General features: G+C 50.7%; 1 protein-coding gene and 2 pseudogenes across 1 annotated transcript; 1 reads left to right on the top strand and 2 right to left on the bottom strand.

The window, feature by feature from the left end:
* Positions 1-432: 432 nt before the first annotated feature.
* Tmem141 (transmembrane protein 141) lies at positions 433-2,090 on the bottom strand. The gene is made up of 5 exons (XM_055600684.1): positions 1,988-2,090; positions 1,662-1,728; positions 1,405-1,488; positions 1,080-1,187; positions 433-572 (listed from the first exon to the last, which is right to left on the bottom strand). The coding sequence occupies exons 1-5, from the start codon at positions 2,039-2,041 to the stop codon at positions 559-561; spliced, it is 327 nt and encodes a 108-aa protein (XP_055456659.1). The 5' UTR covers positions 2,042-2,090; the 3' UTR covers positions 433-558.
* A 3,611-nt stretch (positions 2,091-5,701) lies between these two features.
* Positions 5,702-8,464, bottom strand: LOC129671138 (ficolin-1-like; annotated as a pseudogene).
* A 1,243-nt stretch (positions 8,465-9,707) lies between these two features.
* LOC129671137 (lipocalin-15-like) lies at positions 9,708-18,891 on the top strand (annotated as a pseudogene).
* Positions 18,892-19,632: the final 741 nt, after the last annotated feature.

Genomic DNA, 19,632 nt, shown 5'->3' with positions numbered 1-19,632 from the left:
GTCTGTTCATGATTCTGAGTCCTGTACATGCTTCTGAGTGCCTGTACATGCTTGTGTGTTCCTGTGCATGCCTTTGTGTTGCTCTGCATGCATGTTGTATGCGAGTGCATGCTTGTGTCTGTGCATGTTTGTATGTGCCTTCACAGGCTTTTGTGTGTCAGTGCATGTGTGTGTGTGTGTGCTAATGTGTGTCTGTGCATGCTTATGTGTTTCTATGGATGATTGTGTGTACACAGGTCTCTTTCACCGCATAGAGGCTATAACCCTCTCTAATTCCTAGTGATGCCCAGGCTTCTAGCTGCGCTGGAGGAGACTCCCCTCTCCCATGCCCTTTTCTGAGCTGGTCTCCAGGGCAAGTCCTGGATTTGGGGCAGCAGTGGTCGTCACGGGTTTCTCAGGCAGGACTGCCCATACACATGTGTAGGAGACGGATGACACTCAAGGCTGCACGTGTGTGTTTAGTGAGGTAGGAAGGACCAGCCTGGAGTCAAATGGTATCATTCTGTGTTCCAGGATTTTCCCTGCTTCAGATCCTCCACACCCCAGCAGCCAGACCTTCTAGTCTTGATGACCTGTAAGAGGCAAAAGGAACAGCTGGGCTCATGTCTGTGGTTTTAAGAGTCCCTGATCCTGTTCTATCGTGACAAAAGCTCCTATCAGCTGTGGTTACCCAGACTTAGACTCCCAAGCCTAGAAGGTAGAAGCAGGAGAAGCAGAAATTCAAGGCTAGCCTGAGCTATAGACCTTTCTCAGAAGAACAAAACAAACAAAAAATCTGAGTCATGTAACAAGGATAGGCAGGCCTGAGGTCTACCAGCTTGGAATCAGATTCGGGGTCTGTCCTAGACACTCTTTTCTGGGTTGTCTGTGTAGCTTCTGTGCCCTTCCCTCTGACTCAGAGTCACCCTAATTCCCTGGATCTTCCTCCTGGGACTGCACTGTTCTGTCTTTGTTGTGCTCTCTTCTAGCCCTAGCCCCAGCCCCTCCAGGGGGAAGGTGGGAAGGGGTCGGGCATATCGCTTGAGTCCTGTGGGCTTGCCTTCTTGAAACTGCTTGCTGCCCCTCTGCGGTCCTCTCACCTGCGCTCATGTCTTTGGGGAGCTGCCCCGTCTCCAGGAAGAGCCACAGGTCGCTGCACTTCTGAGACTCCATTCTCGTCACTCTGTAGCTGGCCACAGATCCTACAACTGGAGAGCAGGAAGCAGGAGGGCGGTGGGTTGGGGACCTCAGTCTCTGCACTTTTGAGACGGGGCCCTGGCACAAGCTACTTGTGGACAGACGGGGTGGATAGGCTCCAGCCAAAACCAGCTGGATCACAGGTTTTTATCTGAAACACACCAACCTTGTAGAGCCACTGGTGACCGATGCATTTCAGGACCTAGACACCCACCACGGAGTACTCACCGGCAGACAGCAGGAAGCTCCACTGCACAGGGTATGGAAACTTCCGCTTAATGAACATCTGCAGGACGAAAGTCACGCCAGTGCCTGCAAGAGCCAAGGAATCAACAGTCAGCCAGGGTGCCTACTTCACCTGCAGGCAAGAAGACTTGGCGCCACCTGCTGGGCAGACAGGGTGGGACAGTAGGTTACAATGTTTTCCCTTTAAGGCGTTCTTTTTGCTCCCCAAGCCCCCCGCCCCCGCCCCGGAACCAGCCTACCTGTGACAAAGGTGAAAACGCCCTTCATAAAGGCGTTTGACTGGCACGCGGCATATTCCCCGAGTCCCTGGAATGAGGGGTGGAGTGGGGGAGTGTTTATGGCTCAGTTCCCTTTCCTTCTCTCCTGATCCTCCTTTGGGCATAACCTGGCCTTAGAGAGGAAGACCGGCAATGGATATATCCCACCCTCCCCCAAACCAATTCAGCATACCCTATCCCTATGGCAGGAGGGTCCACCCCCTCCGCCACTCCCTTTGAGGCTCCCCCTGCCTCTAGTCTCCCTCAGAACAGCCTCTAGGGAGAGCACCCCAGGTCAACCTTCTCACCGGGTGCTTGGCAGCCACCGTGTCATCCACACGGGACAGGCCCAGATTCACCATGCTTATTCAGGTTCCGCCAGGAAAGAGAGTCAGACCGTGGGCGGGGTGGGGCCTAAGACTCGGGCCTGCGCAGAATGTAGCAGAGAGAGTCAGGCCCGGACTGCGCGGCCTAGCGGGCGGAACCTATACTATGAGCTCAGGTGGGCGGGCCAGAGCAGGACTGGATCTCACTTGGACCTATACTTCGCTTGAAGTTGAGTTTGGAGGATTTTTTGTGCCCCTGAACGCAGCCCTGGCTTTCCGCCACTGTTAGCATTTATTTAAAAAATGTTGCCAAACACACAGCAGATATTATATTAAAGAGATTTATTGGATGGAGGTGTAGAGAGAAGAGAGAGAGAAAGAGGAGAAGGAGGGGAAAAGGAGAGAGAGAGAGAGAGAGAGAGATGATGGGGCAGGAAAAAAAGCGAAGCAGAGAGAGCAAGAGAGTAAGAGAGAGACACAGTGGCGGTTGATACTTTTATAGCTGTGTGTGTGCGGAACTGAACCTTGTCTGCCACACGCACCTGGCCTGCGACACGTGACGACATCTAGGTTACTAGGCAACCCAGAAGCAGGCTGCCACCCTCATTTTCACACTGGTAGAGCTGCAGTGGCTGTTCTTACTACACGAAATGGAGCTTTGTTTTAAGACTACAGTTTCGGGTTCTCTCTCCGAAAGCCACAACGGAGCAGACACTTTTGGAATTCCAAAAGCACAATTGAGCCTGTTTCTTGGTGTCAGGACCTGAGGTGCTATGCAGGAGCTCATAGAGCTAGGCTGGTTGCCCTGTGACAGTCAGAAGGTATTGGCTGGCAGGGGGAGGCCAGGACATGAGACATCCAAGGAGGCTCCCGGAGGGGAGCACGTGGACTGAGCGTTCTGGAAAGCATGAGCCAGGAGTGGAAGAGGAGTGAATGGCGTGCGAAAGAGAACCCTGTGCCTTGTTTCAGAGCTGGAGGGGGCCAAGGACTTTGCTGTGGGAAGCAGACTGCAAGCAGGCAGTTTACCTGATACCGACTTTGCCAAGCCAGCGTGAGATGAGCGGGAGACAGAGAGGGGCAGTTTCTGTGCAGATCCCTCACTCCAGGTTAGAAGTCCTCTTTGTAGCATAGCCTGATTGGGGTTAGAGACTGTGGACAGCAGGTCTGGGCAGATTAGGGGTTGCCAGGTGATTGCGCCTGGATGAAAAGAAGTGTGTTGGGGATCTGGCTGCGGTGTGCTCCCCAGTCTTCCTAGCACTGGGGAGGCTAGATGATCTGAATCAGTCAAGGCTAAACTTAAGGGCCTGTTTCAGACGGGGCTGGGGGAATTGAACTCAGGTCTTCATGATTGCTTGGGGAGAACTTTAAATACTCTTCAGCCCCCCCCCCTTTCTTTTTTAGTTATGATTCTCTGTGTGGGTGTGTGCATATGTGTGTAGGTGCCTGCATAAGCCAGAAGAGGGCACTGGAGCCCTTGGATCTGAGTTGCAGGCATCAATGAGATTGGCCTGATATGAGTGCTGGGAACTGAACTCCAGTCCTCTATAAGACTAGTAAGTACTCTCATCTGCGGAGCCAACTCTCCAGCCCCCCAGTCTTCTTTCTCCTCCTCCTCCTCCTCCTCCTCCTCCTCCTCCTCCTCCTCCTCTCCCTCCTCCTCCCCCTCACCCCCAAGGCAAGGGTTCTTTGTGTAGCCCTGGCTGTCCTGGAGTTTGCTCTGTGGGGCAGGCTGGTCTCTAACTCAGAGATCCTTCTTCCTTTGCCTTCCCAGTACTGGGCCTAAAGGCATGGGCCACCACACCCACATATACTCATTCTTTTTGTTGTTGTTGTTGTTCTTTCTTTCTTTTTTTTCTTCTTCTTTTTTTTAATATTGATAATTGGGTGGTAGAGAGATGGCTCAGCATTAAGAGAACTGGCTGCTCTTACAGAGAACCTGGGTTCCATTCCCTGCACACTCGTGCAGCTCACAACCATGTGTAACTCCAGTCCCAGGGAATCCAGTGTCCTCATTTGGTTTCCACAGGTGCCAGGTACCTGTGGAACATGCTGGCACATGCTACACAGACATATTCACAGGCAAAACACACATATACATTAAATGAAAAGTTTTAAAAAATAAATTATTGCTTATTAATTAAATGATATTTTATATAAAATCTAGAGCAGCACAACTGCTCCTAAAAGTAATGGACCCCAAGTCTCATCAGCTGGCATTAGCTGGTACCTAACAGTGGAAGAGACTGTACAGCCGGTAGTTCCCTTCAGGACACTTGGAGCCCTGGAGTATCCAGGAAGAGGACCCCTGAGTGGTGATGCCCCTGTCTTCAGATCCCCACTCCCACCCCTCACTTGGGCTTCTGCTGCCTCCCTTCTCCCACCCAGGTTCTGCACTTTTTCCTTGCTTTTCCTGCTGCTCTATGGAGGACAATGGGTTGGGTTTGTGTCCCCAGCTGAGGCTCTAAGAGACCAGCTCACTATCATGGGAACAGTGGCTCTCCCTGGTGTCCCCAGATTTGCCCCAAAGAGTCACTTCAGTGTGTTGCTATGACCTAGTGTGTTCATGTGGATGCAAGTACCATTTGCCTCACCCTGATACTGGCACCCATTCTACTCCTTCTCTGTCAGCCTGGATGTTTTGATGCTTTTCTTTTTAGGGCCCAGGCGAATAGGTCTCACTCAAATTGCTACCTCTACCTTCTTACTTGCTCCCCACTTTTCACTGCTTCAAGACCCTGAAACCTTGGCAAGGCTGGGTCATCAATGATCACAGAGCTCCTGGCCTGCTTGTCTTTGTGTAGCATTTTCCCATGGTGGGTCCTGGCTCTGTACTCCTGGGCCTAGGCCTGGGCCTGGGCATAGCACTGCCACCCTGCTACATGGCTGTGGGCTGCACTGGGGGCCTTGCCCTCTGAACCTTCCAGAACAGGGAAACTTGTTTCTTGAGAATGAGCCTAGGATGGCTCTCTGTCCTTTGACTGATGGCTACTCAGTCTTTTGGATGTCAGCTTGTTCTTATGTATAGTGTGAACATCTGCCCAGTGGTATCTGGGCTCCTTCTGGCTGAGTCTCAGGCATCTAAGGCTTCCCTGTGCCCCTCAGCAGGACCCCTGTTCATCCCACTGTCCTCCCAGAGTTCCTGAGGTCACTATGCCCCATCTATCTGCCTCTTGTTTTGGGGGGCTATACTCAGCACTGGCCACTTTGACCTATGTCCCCTGTGTCCAGAGTGGCCATAGAGTTGCTGTGATAGAAGAGACTATGGGAAGGACCTCCAAGCCCCCATGTTGTGCCTCTCTGTTCAGGGCTTCAGCACGCACTGACTCAGTGTCCCTTTGGCCTTTTCACTCATTCATGGGTTTGTTCCTGGGAGTGGGTCTTGGGAGGCTGTGCTGTCTCCTCCCTGGCACTGCTGTCTTGGTAGCTTTCTGGGTCTCAGCCTCAAGGTTGCCATGGATGTTTGGGGGCCTCCCTTGCCTGCTGTCCTTTGATGCTGCAGATCGTCTCAGAGTCCAGGCTGCCATTTATTCTTCTTTGACCTCTATCAGTGTACACTGATCATGTGCTGGACAGTACCAGAAGGGAATGTAGAGAGCACACACACAGACAACATGCAGAGTTCACTTTCTCACAGTCCCTTCCATCAGTGTCCCCACATGGCCTGGACATGGCTGCAGGGATAGAGGTAGGGGCACCTTAGGATGCCTGGATCTTCATCTCAGCAACCTTATAGGAGTAGAAGTGGCCTTGGCCAGGTAGCCAGTTGATGCCATCTGCCTGACTCTCATGAGAGCCAGGCAGGTAGCGTCCACTGAAGTTGAAGTGGTGACAGTTGTGATACCACCAGGCCCCATGGATCAAACCTGCACAAGTCTTCAGCTTATTTTTTTTTTTTTGTCATTATCTTGGTCATGGGTTGTAAATGGCAAGCCGTTGTGCATTGTCAGAGAGTCTCCTGGAAAGACTCAGCCCTCAAGGCCAAGGCAGAGCCCAGCCCAGATGGTCAGGGGCAGCTTGCAGGCTCCTGTCCATGTCCCCAGTAAACAGCCTCTAGCTTTCTGTGTGATTTACCTGCAGTGTCCCCAAGAAACTGCCCCAGGGTCAGCTTGTATTTCTCCTGTTCTCCAGACACCCTGAATGAGCTGTACTTGGCATAGGAGATTTCACCTTGGGAGTCTCGAAAGCTTACCTTGAGTTCTTGGTTCCCTAGTGACACCGGCAGAGGAAAGGAAAAGGTTGAGGCCAAGCAGAGTAGTGGAAGGATGACAAGTACTGGCCAAGGTGCTGCTTCTCACCATTGGATGTGAGCAGGTGCAGGTAATCATTGCCCAGCCAGAGCTCTGTGCCCAGGTTGCCAAAGCCTCTCTTATAGTAGTCCAAGTCTCAGAAGAAATCGATGGATCCATCCACTCATCATTGAAAAACCTGTGGGGTGAGCAGGGCAGCCTGTGGGTGTGGGGCTCCAAGGAGTAGGGACTGGAGGGGTATATCCAGGCCCTGGTTTTGTTTGCTTGTCTTGTTGGTTTTTTTCATTCCTATAAAGAAGTAAATGAGGACAAGGTTTCAGGAGGCAGGCAGCACAGGTGAATGAACAGGTGATTGGTGGACTCTAGTGGCCCATGCAGAAGGCAGCGCTGCCAGATGTTTTGATGCATTGGTCACGACTGGGGTCCTATCACCCACTTAACTTACTTCACAGAGTTCTAGATTCTGGTCCATCAGTGCTTAGGGTCTCCTTTGAAGAGGCACCACATTTCGTCTGGTTACTCTGCCATCTTCCCTGCCTGTGGGTCTCCAGAGTGTGGCTGCTGTGTCAAATCTCTCATGTCCACATTGAGCCTTCTTATTCACTGTCCAGCAACACTGTCCACAGCCATGTCACAGAGCACAGTCAGCGGCAGGCTGTCAGGAAGACAGATGGTGTACCAGCTGGTCAGGGAGACTCCTCGTGTCAGGTGTCATTGCAGCTCCCGGATCCTGTGCCGTGGAAAAGTGAGCAGGATTGGCGTGGGGTATGCTGCAGGGTTGGAAGCCCAAACAAGAGGATCCAGTAATATGAGGTCCTGCACTGTATTCTCCACGGCAGGAGGTGGGAGGGGCCAGCTGGTGGTCACGTGCCTCTCCGGCACAGGGTGTCTCCCACCTCCTTCTCACCTGGGCAGGAGACATGAGTGTCATTCTCTCCCTTCGTCCCTTCCCAGTACTTGGCATAGCTGGTGCTGTACCCTCTTGCTGAAGAGCCCAGCACACCCATCCTGGCTGGCCCCTGCTGACTCAGGCTCCGTTGTGTGTTTGGCTGCCCTCTGTGCTTTGTCCTGTCTGGAGGATAGGTCAGGGTGCCGGCTGGGAAGCTGGCGGGGCCTGGAGATGCTTCAGGCTACTTCACCCCTGAAACTGGGATGGTGTATAGGTGGGGTGAGTCCTTCTTTCTGGGTCTTTAGGCTTCAAGGCCTTTCTGCTGCTCCTCTGCTATCACTCAGGGCTCCTGGGCTCACTCTCCTTTACTTGCAACCCTAGGGTAATGAAGCTGGAGATTTGAAGAGAGGCTTTGGGAAGTACTTACCCAGCAGTGATGCCGCTCCTGTATCGTCTTTCTCCCCTGAAGGAATACAGAATACCAACCTTGTCCTACAGCTGGAATTCTGCACACCCTCTGTCCTGCACCCCTCCCAGCAGCCAGCACCTTCTCCGCTCTGTGGGCCCCCAACATTCTAATATGGATAATGAGCCAGGAAGACTTTGGAGAGCCCTGAAGTAGTGCTTCTGGGAATATCATCTCTTTGTACGTGAGGCACACTCTGCCAGTGTCACTAGGGAACCAAGAATCTAGGTCAGCTTTCGAGACTCATTCCGGGTGTCTGGAGAACAGGAGAAATACAAGCTGACCCTGGGGCAGTTTCTTGGGGACTAGTGCACAAGGGATGAGGCAAAGGCTCCCACTGCCTGGATTCTTCCTAGCTCAGCTTTTCTCCTGACAAGGAGCCCAAATTAAAGACAAGCACACTTTCTGTGTGTCACCAATGAACAGCCCCACACCCAGGAGTACTCTGCAGCACATGAGTACAACACTCACAAACCCAACCTCCCAGGAAGTATGCTGTGCTCAGCACACCAGTGTGGCCAGCACTGGGGATTTGGGGGCATGAGGACACCACCTCCTCCTTCCCTTCCTCCTCCACCTTCCTCTTCTCTCATCCTTGGATGGTGAAGGTTCCTGAAGAACTAGCTCAGATAGACAAGGCTGGACCACAGGCTCTTTAGAGGCTCAGGAAACAGCTTGATGGTGTTGCTACCTACTGAACCCCTAATTGCCAAACACAATGCCCAGAGATCTTCAGCCTCCCATCCAGGTGCACAGCAGACAGAAGTAGCCTCACTGGAAGAGGGTATGAGGCAGTAGCTGGTCATTGGACCTGGAGGGAGCTAGGCCTGGGCGCTCCAGCCGAACAGAACCGTCATTCTGACTGCCCTGCATACCTTAATGCCTGCCTACTGCAAAGTCTGGAATTGGCCTGGCTAGGGTTGCAGAGTGAGAGACACAGAATCATAACACAGACACCAGGAGTCCAGTGAATGCAAGTCAAGGCCAAGCCGTTGCAGACTCCAGAAGAAAGAGCAGGTGATATAGCTCTGGGCAACCAATCAGGTTCCTTGTCTCTGGGCAAACTCTCCAACATCAGGTCACGTGTTTTCCGCCTGACTACTTCCAAGTCTGTAGAAGCTGGCCCAGGCCATGAGCCCTGATGGCTACAGTCTTGGCCTCTGGTTGTCCCTTCGTTGCTGTGTGATGTTGGATGTCCAGAAATTGCCTTTGGCTCTCTGTGTCTTACTTCTACAACTACTAAAGAAAGCAGTAGAAATTGCTGCTCACCACCTGCCCCTGCATTACACCTGTGCCATCATCTGTGGCCTGACCCAGAGTCGGCAGTGGTCCCAGAGCCAGCACTATCACTTTATAAAAGAAGTTACTTTTAAAAGAGCAAGACCTACCCATGTGGATGCGTTAGAAAACACATCAAAGCACGAGGGCAACTCTTGGGAGTGATTTCTTGCCTTTTGCCACTTGTTTCTGCAGGGCTGTATACTGCAGGTGGGCTTGTTGTGAGCTTCTGGCTGAACCTCCACCTCCCAGCTCCCCACAAAGGTGCCGAAACTGCACACACGTGCACAGCTGCTTCCGGTTTGCTATGTGTGAGGTTCTGGTTATCGGGTTATCGGGTCTGCTGAACTGACCTTGTGTGTGCGTGAGAGAGAGAGGTAGGTGGTGGGGTAGAAGGCCTCTCAGTGCTCTGGAGTCTGCCAAGTAGGCAAGGCTGACTGGCCACTGAGTCCAGGGATCTACTTCTGCTTCTCCAGGGCTGAGATTATAAGCATCCATTCTTTTCTAGTTTGTGAATATGCAATCCTGAGGCTGACAGCCGTGTCTTCTTCAGTTGTTCACGATCTTATTTTGGGGTGGGGAAGAAAGGTTCTTACGTATTTTTCTCAACATATTAAGGTCTTAGGATATAAATCTGTTGGCATGCAAGAATATTTATCTTACCTTGTATTTTGAGACAGGGTCTCTTGGTGAACCTAAAGACTGGGCTACAAACCCAGGGACACCTCAAGGCAAAGGGTGGCAAGTTACACTACAATGAACAAATATGTGATGGAGATGTGGGAAAGATGGAAAAAAAAAAAACGAAGTGGTTTGTGCACTATGGAGGAGGAGAAAATGGAACCTGATGGTGGTGACAGGAGAGAGAGCAGAGGTCAACATGCGGTCATTGCGCAGTGGGGTCATCAGGGTGGTGTGCTGCAGCCTGGAGTAAGCAGACGAAGACTCGACTGACCGCCAGCCCCTCCCCAACCTTCTGTCTGGCCACCGGATCCCCTTGGCAAAGGTCCACTTTCTGGATTGAATTTCCTCAAAGGACCACTGTGGTCCAGGATGCTGCCAGAGGTCACGTTGCTGTCTATGGCTCATGCTGCTGCCCCAGGCCTGACAACAAAAAATGAACTTTTTATTTATTTATTTATTTATTTATTTGTTTGTTTGTTTGTTTCCTTCTTTCTTTCCTTCTTTCTTCCTTTTCGTGGGAAGGGGAGGTCACAGGGAAGGAGAGGTGGACATGAAAAGAGGACTGGAAAGGTTGAGTGTGATCTGATGGGGTGCATGATGTGAGATTCCCAAATAAAACAAACAAACCCAAGGCTTTGCCTACAACATTTTTCTCCAGAAGCATTTCACAAGCAAAGCAAAGCACAAGAAAGAAAATAAAATTAGTACGACAAAGAGGGGGAAGAAAGATTTGGCTACAGTGGCTGGGGATAGGGGTGGGGACAAGCACATAGAACTCTCCCATAGTATTTGGCTTCCTTATTTGGGTGCTGGGGATGTGAACTCAGGTCCTCATACTTGGTCAGCAAACATTTTGCCCTCTGAGCCACCTCCCTGATCCCATGCTTGATTTCTGTTATGTGGGCCCTGGGGAATCAAACTCAAGTTCTCATGCTTGCAAGCTCTTCACTGACTGAGCCGCATCCGAGCTCTATACTGATAATATTAGCAAGTTAAATTTTATTTCATTCTTTAGGGTTTTTAAATTTTTCATTTATTTATTCATTCATTCATTCATTCATTCATTCATTCATTCATTTCTGAGACAGGGTTGCTCTGTGTAACCCTGGCTGTCTTGTAACTCTGTAGACCAGGCTGGCCTCAAACTCAGAAAACTTTCTGCCTCTGCTTCCTGAGAGGTGGGATTAAAGGTATGTTCCATCACCTCCTGGCTTTCATATTCTTTTTAAAATTTGTTTTTGTAGTAGTATGGGATTGAGCCCAGGACCTTGTGCAAGCTATACAAGTGTTGTACCACTGAGCTACATCTTCAACCCTCATTTTATTCACTAAGTTGCTCAGGCTGGCCTTGAGCTTCCTATGTATCCCAGGCTAGCTTTGGATATTCCTTGCAATCCTCCTTGGGAAAGCACAATGGAATCTGGTTGTTAGGCACCTCCAGCAGCAGGCCTTTGTTCCTGGTGGTGCTAGAGGAGGCAGGGCCAAGCTTCTACAGTTAACCACCGCCCCTGTGTGTCCTCACATGGCCCTCTCTTAGTGGAACTGATCCAGTGTCTGCCTGTCGTCACAGTCTGCTGCCTAACATGAGAGGTCTACCCTCATGCTCACCTCATGATGCTCAACTGTCTTCAGACCATCCCCACATGCAGGCAGGGTGCTAAGGCCTCAACAAGGAACTAGGAGGACACGGTTGGTAACACTATCCTTCAGCCAGCCCAGCTCTGGCCCTGGGCCTAGATGCTACAGTCCAGCAGCGCAGTGAGTGGACAGAGCTGACTGTGAGTCAAGTTGGCCAAGACCCTGGATACACATCAATTTGTTGTCTTCACCTATGGAGAAGAACTACAGTGCTTTCCTATTTATATGATTCCTAGCTACCAATAAGTGGTGGCCAGACCATTCATGACCTGGCCTTGGGGTCTTCCCCCTGTTGTGGGCAAGCACAGGACACTCCAGGAGACGTCTTCTAGGGGAGGAGTGACAGAATTCCCACTGTGGCTCAAATAACCACAATTATGGCACATCCCAGAGATCCAAGGCACATAGATCATATTTAGTTCTTTCTGTCTGTGAACAGTGATATGAAGCAGTAGAGTTAGCCAGTGGGGGATCCCAGAAAGAGAGAGGGCAACCAGCTAGAGGCACTGCCTTTCTCGTCCGGGCCAGCAGATGTCACTGGTGGATGGAGAAGGCAACTGTTCTTTAGGCTAAGTATTTTCCCCTGGCTCCTGTGAGGACCAAGAGCCTTTGGTCTGGCCCTGGTGTCAAGTAGTACCCTGCAGTTTGTACTTCATGAGTGCCATACTGCATGGTTCACAGAGCCTATGGTGTGTGGTACCCCATCCAGCCTATTTCTTGTACCCAGCTCCCCTACCACTGGGGCTCCACAGGCATGCCCATGCCAACAAAATCTGAAGAAGTATCTCTGGTTCCTCCCAGAGGTTGGGTAGTTTCAGCATAGAGGCAGATGGCCTCTTCTACTGAAGATCCCCACCCACTACAACCACAGTGTCACTATTGGTTCAGTTCACACTTCTTGGCGAAACAGAAGTTCTCACAGTGCAGGTTACTGCCCGTTCCTGGGTGGACCCCTTCCCAGTAGATCTGGGGGCAAGACTTTGTGCACCCTCACAGATCATAATCACCATCATTTGTTGTCTGCACCTAGGTACAGCCCTTTGCTGCCAACGCAGGGGCCATTTTAGGGAAAACACCTGCTGAGGGTCTTCCAGGTCAAGTGTCTCTACCCTCTGGTCCTGTGTCCTGCCTGCAGGACCTCCTGAGGAGAAAGCTGGGTGTGCACTGGCTTGTACCACTCTTCAATGAGAATATATGGACATAGGATATAATGGAGGTGTGCCCATACTTCATGACCTATGCTGGGCACTAAGGAGAGGGTGTAGGGGTCTGCCTGGCAGGGCTGATGGCTGGGGTCTGGAACATCATCTGCTCCCACGGACAAGGAAGATGCTGCAGCCACATGTGTCCCGCCAGCTGCTGCAAGTGCTACTGTGCTATAGAGATCCTAGACTTCAGCAATGCAGGCTACAGTGTCTCTGTCCATTCATCCATCCATCCATCCATCCATCCATCCATTCATCCATCATTGGTTTATGTTCTTCACATGTCAGATCCTGAATTAGGGACTGGGGTCTGTGCAGTGTGTGTGTGTGTGTGTGTGTGTGTGTGTGTGTGTGTGTGTGTGTGGAGAGAGAGAGAGAGAGAGAGAGAGAGAGAGAGAGAGAAAGAGATTATACATAGTGCATCTAGAGTGAATTTGTCATTCAATTTTCAGATGCGTTGTTGTCAACTACTTTAAGTTCTTGAAGCCATGGCTTATGAATTCTCTGCCATGATGAACAGACTGTATGTACCCTTGAACTGTGGAGCCTTAAGTTACTTTTGTAAGGTGCAGCAGTAGGAAACTGGAGAGCTGCTTGCTTGTCAAGCTGCTTTGTTATTGAGTATTCGGAGAAAAACTTGTTTTCACCTTGGCCTTCACCTTGAGCCATAGATAGAGGATGTTTCGCCAAGTTCCTTAAAACTTGTTTGTGTGACCTTAGACAGTATCTGCTACAGTTTTAGGAAAGAAGTTTCACAGTTCCATGAACGTCTTTCTTGTACTGATGTGATCTGTTTTTGCTTTGTCTATAAAAAGAAACTGTGGAATAAACTCGCACTGCAGTCTTGCTGGCAGCCCTCTTCAGCTGATCCCATGTGACTTGCTTTAATTATTTCAGTCCTTACTCCCCACCCAGGAACTATTCAACTCTGCCAGCAGGCTCCAGCAGAAAACCTCCAGGGTGAAACTGCACACAAGGAAATCATTTTACTTGTGTTACAAACATTGAGACATAATTTTCAGACAACAGGATTTGCCAACTTGGGTGCATATTCCAGAGAGACGGAGTCACGGATCCGTTGCTCTCAGGCTCACCACAGCTCCACTGCCACCAAGAGCTTCCTCATATACATTGCTCTACAGCCCTTGAAGTCAGTAAGCCATGCCCTGTCCCTGTGGCATGGCCTATTCTAGAGCACAGTATAAAAGGAGAAAGGCAATTGCAGACCTCTCAAAGTGGCACCTTTCGCTCAGCAGCAGAATCCATTGGAGATATGGCCACGTTGCCGTGTTGCAGGGGCTCTCTGCGTTTATTCCTGAGCAGCTTCCTCTGCAGGGATGAACACAGTGTGGTCACTGCAGGGAGCACCCAGTAGTTCTAGTTTTTAGTGATTGTTATGTGCACAGGCCTGTTGGAAAGCAAGTTCTTGTTCCTTTTTGATAAGCCAGCTGGGAGTGCTGCTTTTAGCCCTCACTTAGGGAATTCTCACTACATGTTTTCTGTCATGCTTTCCTCCGCAATGTGGGAGGTGTCCCGTTGTTCCTCATATTTACCAGCACTGGACACTGACGATGTTTCAAACAATTTTAATCATTCTGATGTGTATGCATCTGAATCTCAAACTGGTGTTCACTTCCACATCTCTGATGATTGACAATGAGCATCTTGTCATGTGATCATTTTCCATCTGGATGTCTTCTTCCGTGAAAGGTCTTTTCAAATCTTCGGCATGTATGCATGTGTATGTATTGTGTATACATTATATGTGTGTACATGTTCATGTGTGTACATGCATTTGTATGAGTGCATGTAGAGAGGTCAACATTGGGCCCCACCTTACTTTTTGAGATAGGGTCTCTTGTTGAACCTGGAACTCACTAATCTGCCTTGGCTGGCTGACCAGAGAATTCCAGGGACCCACCTGCTTCTGCCTCTCTGTACTAGGATTATAGACCTGCACTGCTGTGTCCAGTTTTTTATATGGGTCCTGAGGACTCACAATCAGGTCCTCATGTTATGTTGCAAGCACTTTTCCTGGCTGAGACATCTCCGCCTCAAATCTTTTAGCTTTTTTTTGGGAGGGGGGTGACTTTCTTTCAGCTTGCTTTTTATTATTGAATCTTGAGAGTTCATCATAATTTCTGACTTCAGTCCTTTGTTGTCCTTCCTGAAAGGCTTCCTCTGCTTTTTTTTCCTGTGATGTTGCTGAGATAGCACCTCATAAAATGTTTCAGAAGTGTCAAGCCCTTGGCCTTGTCCGTCCCTCTCTGAGGCACACTGAGGATCTTTTTCTGATCCAGAGCCTTGTCTATTCTGCTCTGGATGACTTAAGGATCTGGCCTCTCTAGTGGGCCCTGGATCCTGATTAAAGGGTTCTGCATGTGTGCTTGCGGGCCAGAGTCCACTGGTACTCTGGAGACAAAGGTCCCTTGGAGAGCCCTTCCCTAGTTCCAGCCTTCACAAGCCCTGGTGCCTCCCTGACGTCCATTTACACACACACACACACACACACACACACACACACACACACACACACTTCTGAAACTAGTGATAAGGTAGCCATCAATACCACAGTCCACTCTAAGTGCTGCCAGCCCCTCCTGCCCTAGGCCTGCGTGTAGGAGGCCCAGCTGGAGGTATCTGAAGGGAGGGTGCTCAGGATTGTTTCACAGCTATACTGGCACAGGCTGTGCTCCAGAATGAGGCCTAGAATCAATTCCAGAAGTTGGGTATGAGGAGGCGAGGAGGACCAGATGTTACCCAACATCCTAGTACGGGAGTCCTGCCAGGGCTACCCCAAGCCCGCCTGTTTCCCATCAGCACCCTCTATCTAGACAGGCTAGAGTATGGACAGAGTCCTGACGTGAGAGAGCCTGGGCCATCTCTGACCAGTTATATGGCATTGTGACTGGTGACATGCCCAGCAGGTCTGAGAACAAATCCTCTGCAAGTGTGTCAGATGAGAGCCTGTCTGCCTGGAGCCCTCTAGGAAGTGACCCCTGGGAGCAGAGGGGACACACAATGGACACAAGGGCCTGGGTTTCCAAGGTGTCTTCTGCTCATTCCTCAAACCCAAACCCAGAGTTGTGCTGGCCTATAAAGCCACTGCCACTGTGGCTGGGGGACTTGGGTGCTGGGCTAGAGAACATGTAGGGATGCCGCCAGTCCTGTGAGCTGGGTACTGGTGCTGTTCTGGGTGTCTGAGGCTCAAGCTGAGGTCTCCCTGTCACCTGAATTTGATGACCAAAATGTACTAGGCCCCCTGCTGTGCCCAGGCTGGGAGAGGCCAAGCTTCAACTGAGGCTAGTCAGGGAATGCTTTATACCTGGGTACAAGCCATCCCTGGGCCACCCCACAGTGAGAAACAGAGGCTCAAAGTGATCAGGGGAATAACCCTGTTAGTGACGTTCACTGTGTGACCTCACACAGGCTCCAGCTTCTCTGGTCTTTGGTTTGTCCTTGGGGTTTCTGGGCAAGGAATTCCATGTGCTTATTACTGGCCTGTAATCACAGAGACACCTTGCAATTCTCAGGTCTCAGGCATGTCGTTGCCATGGTGTCTGACTGCAAAGCCTTCCTGGACAACAAGGACTTTGTGCTGATGTCCACCTGAGCTGTCAGTGCCTGTGGAGGATGGTCTCAGTATCTACAGGAAGTTCCCAAGGTGAGTAGCCTGGGAGCTGGCTGGCTGGGGAGGGGCCAAGTGCTCTAGCAGAAAGTGATGACCATGTCCCTCCAGGGTAGATGGCTGTAACTACACTGCTGCTGAGTACATGAGAGTACGGTCTCAGGGGCACTTCTGAGTTCCAGCTATGTCTTGCTGAGGATCAGGATGTCTTCTGGAACATCTGATGGGCTTACATAAGGGATCTCTGTGGAGAGCCCTACTTCTACACCCACCATTTCCAGGGTTTCACTTGTGTGGTACATCAGGGGCAGATCCAACTCCTGCCATGCCTTAGCCACCTGTGCTGCTACCTCTGCAGCCCTGGACCGCCCAGATGCCCACATCTCTGATGATGACTGTAGCTCTTTCACAGAGGTGTACATCTACAAGGAGCTGGAAGGAGTGTTTAGCACCACAGTGGAGCTCTACAGTGAGAGACCTGGGCTTGCCCTCTTCCTGGCCCCACCTCACTTCTCTGGTGTCTCCCTCACTTCAGCCCACTGCTTCTCCCAGAATGCCCTGCCTTCTAGCCCTCACTCCTTTGCCCCCTTTTGAGGTCGTGCTTGGTATTGTCCCACATCTCACCCCTAAGGATTTGCTCCACCCTTTTCCTTGCCCCATCTCATTAATCTGGGGCAGTCTGGCTAGGACAGGGGTGGTGGGTGGTAGGTGGAGATGGGCAGTAGAGAATGGAAGGGAAACTCCCCTTTGACCTGGGAAAGTTTCCTGAAAGGGTGACCGATCTGAGGACCAACAACACAGACACAACACATGCTCCTCTTTAGAGGGAGAACCCTTCCTTCCTTGGTAAGCCTTCATGTCTGAACCACATGACTCAGGCTGATTCTAGTTTTACTTTTCCCCACTTCACAAAATGGAGAGATGAGAGCTGGGGGCTGGGAGAAAAGCCACCGGAGAAGATGTTTGAGGAGATAGAACTTAGGGTGGAAGTCCAACTCCAGCCTCACTTAGGACCTGTGCGAACTGAGTAGTACAGTACACAACCAGCTCCCTTGCTATCAGGACTCCAGGAAGTGGCATGAGGCTAGGAGACTCTTGCCTCCACCACAGCCACTGTGAATGGTGCACATAACCTTTTCTCTGCTGCAGGCAGGTCCCACGTCCCGAGTCCCCAGGCCTTGAAGGTCTTTCAAGACTTCTACCCAACAATGGGGGGCCTGGATAACATGATGGTCATGTTGCCAAAATCAGGTATCTAGGTTGAGCTGACCCACCAGAACACATGCCTGAGTCTTCAGTTCCGGAGGGTCTAGGCAGCCACAGTCTCCATCTTTGGCTCCTGATGGGGATGGTTGTCTAGCCACCTCAGACTGTGGAGTTGAGCAGGACCCAAGCACCCAGGGGCTGTGGCTGAGGGAAAGGAGGTAAATCACAGTGATTCTTCTTCCCACAAATGTGTGCTCCCCTGGGCAAGCCGCTACTCAGGCATCCAGAGCAGCCAATGCCAACACTTTCCAGGCTGGATGCAGGGTGAGTTCTCTGCTGAGCTCAGGTGGCAACACCCTTGGTGCCTTGATATTATCCCTGAAATGTGATGACTTTCTCCCAGCCAAGCTTCACACTTGCAGCTTAGCCTGGACATATCTTATAGAAGAAGCTATCCTGGTTTCTTGGGGCCACTACAATAAGCCAGGACAAAGAGACAGAATTCTCTTAGTCTAGGAGGCTGAAGTCAAGAACTCAGGTGGGGGGGGTCTAGGGGAGGGTTCTTGCCTGGGCCCCCAGCTTCTGGAAGGTCCCTGTCCTGGGCAGTCTTAGTCTTGGCTGCATCACCCTAGTCTTTGCCTCTTTCCCCTGCCTGTCTGTGTCTGAATTCTTCCATGCATAAGGATGCCCACCTTTGCATTAGGGCCACCCTAACCTTAGGATGCTCTCATCTGAGATCCCTAACCAAGGTTTCTGTCTGTAGAAACCTTGTCTTCCACTAAGGTCTCATTCAGAGGTTCTGGATGGGGGATACTGTTCAATCCAGGGTACCCCATGTCTTCCTAGCCTTTGGGCTTCCTCCTTAGTTTTTGTACCTTATTCTTTAATTGTAGCATCCTGTTTCTAAAAACCCCATGAGGACAGGACTACCAACATCTCATTTACTGCCCCACTACAGGGTTGGGCTAGAAGTCCTTGGTCTTTTGATGCAGGGAGGTTCATACCCAAACAAACTATAGCAGAAAGCTGCCCAGTTCCTACCCAAGCTCATTGCTAACAATTTTGCACTCATAAAAACCACAAGTAGTAGATGACATGTGAACATATGAAAGTCATCTGCTCCTAGGGAGTGGGTGATGAAACCCTTATGGCTTGTCCTGGTATGGCGGGAGACATTTGTGTTGTTCCTCCAAATCTGTAGCCTCCTCTTGTTACTTTTCCTACCCTCCTAATTCTCTGTATTACAGTACTTTACCAATCATCATCACCGTATTCTTCTCTCCTGCCTGCTTACCAGCAGCTGGGGCCATACATGCAGTTTTGACTTTCCATGGATCTAAACAGCCCACTGAGCTTACTTATGCCCCTATCATGAGGTGGTTTCAAAAATAAAAGAGGGTAGAATCAATGCCAAATCACTATCATTTTCCTGCCCCTGTGGTCCCTCTGCCGAGGGCCTGGCAGCGCCTAGGGGTTAGTGGTCCTATAAGAAGTGTGGTGGATCTCTACAACTTCTGGGAAGGTGCCTTGGAGCGGCATCTCTAGTCTGGGGCCAGGGCAGCAGCTGCAGCAGTGTGGGGGAAGTTTTTGTTGGTTTGCAGAAGTTTTGGTGACAGAATTATCTTTCCTTGTCTTTGTAGGTTGATGGCTTTCAGAGCAGTGCTTAACCTGTGGGGAGTAGCGAGTGATGATGGAGTGACTGTGCTCTTTTTGTGTAGGATGAACTTGGAGCAGCCAACCTCAACAGCATCAATCTCACTGTGACCTTAGTTGCTGAGAGAGGCCCTCTTGGGCCCTACTTTCTTCCCCACCATTTTCCTACTCTTGCCCTTCTCCTTCTACCCAATAAACAGATTCTGCACCTGCATGGCTCCTTGGCTCCTTGGAGATGCCCTTGGGCTGGGCACAGTGGACCGTGTCTTGATCGCAACCTTTGGGAGCCAGAAGTGGACTCTGGGCACTTAGGGTTCTCCTGGGAAAGGGGCAGGAGGTTTCATTTAAATTTGTTGAAGGTTGCCACATCCACAGAAAAAGAATTGAGCATAGCATATGGGGCATCTGTGGTTTCACAGTGTCTTTGTGAAGCTGAGGTGCCTTGTGAAGATGGGTTGTAGCCTCCAGGCTCCTTTGGGCCTCACTGGTTGGATGTAGGAGCTGTTGCTGGAACAGCAGGAGGGTCATAGAGGTGAGCTTGTCTGAGTTTTGTTTCTCATCATTGCTATGATCTTGGGCAAATGGTTTGGACCTCTGGGAGCCTGAGACATGGGTTAGGGCTGGGGCCAGTATGCTCCTAGACCTTGCGTGGCTAGCTGTCATAGGCTTTCCATGACCGACCTCCTGGACACACACTCTGTCCATTCTTGTTTCTCAGATTGAGACAGTGAGG

Source organism: Psammomys obesus, unplaced genomic scaffold (assembly GCF_907164565.1).
Source record: "Psammomys obesus unplaced genomic scaffold, mPsaObe1.curated_primary_1811, whole genome shotgun sequence".
Taxonomy (NCBI): domain Eukaryota; kingdom Metazoa; phylum Chordata; class Mammalia; order Rodentia; family Muridae; genus Psammomys; species Psammomys obesus.
The sequence above is the reverse complement of the archived record's forward strand: the minus strand, read 5'-3'. Positions and strand labels throughout refer to the sequence as shown.

Bases quoted from the DNA above. Each gene is read 5' to 3' on its own strand.
- Tmem141 (XM_055600684.1), bottom strand. From the start codon at position 2,041: ATGGTGAATCTGGGCCTGTCCCGTGTGGATGACACGGTGGCTGCCAAG. The intron at 1,729-1,987 runs GTGAGAAGGTTG...CCCTCATTCCAG, and splicing joins CGGTGGCTGCCAAGCACCCG to GGACTCGGGGAATATGCCGC. The intron at 1,489-1,661 runs GTAGGCTGGTTC...TGGCTCTTGCAG, and splicing joins CGTTTTCACCTTTGTCACAG to GCACTGGCGTGACTTTCGTC.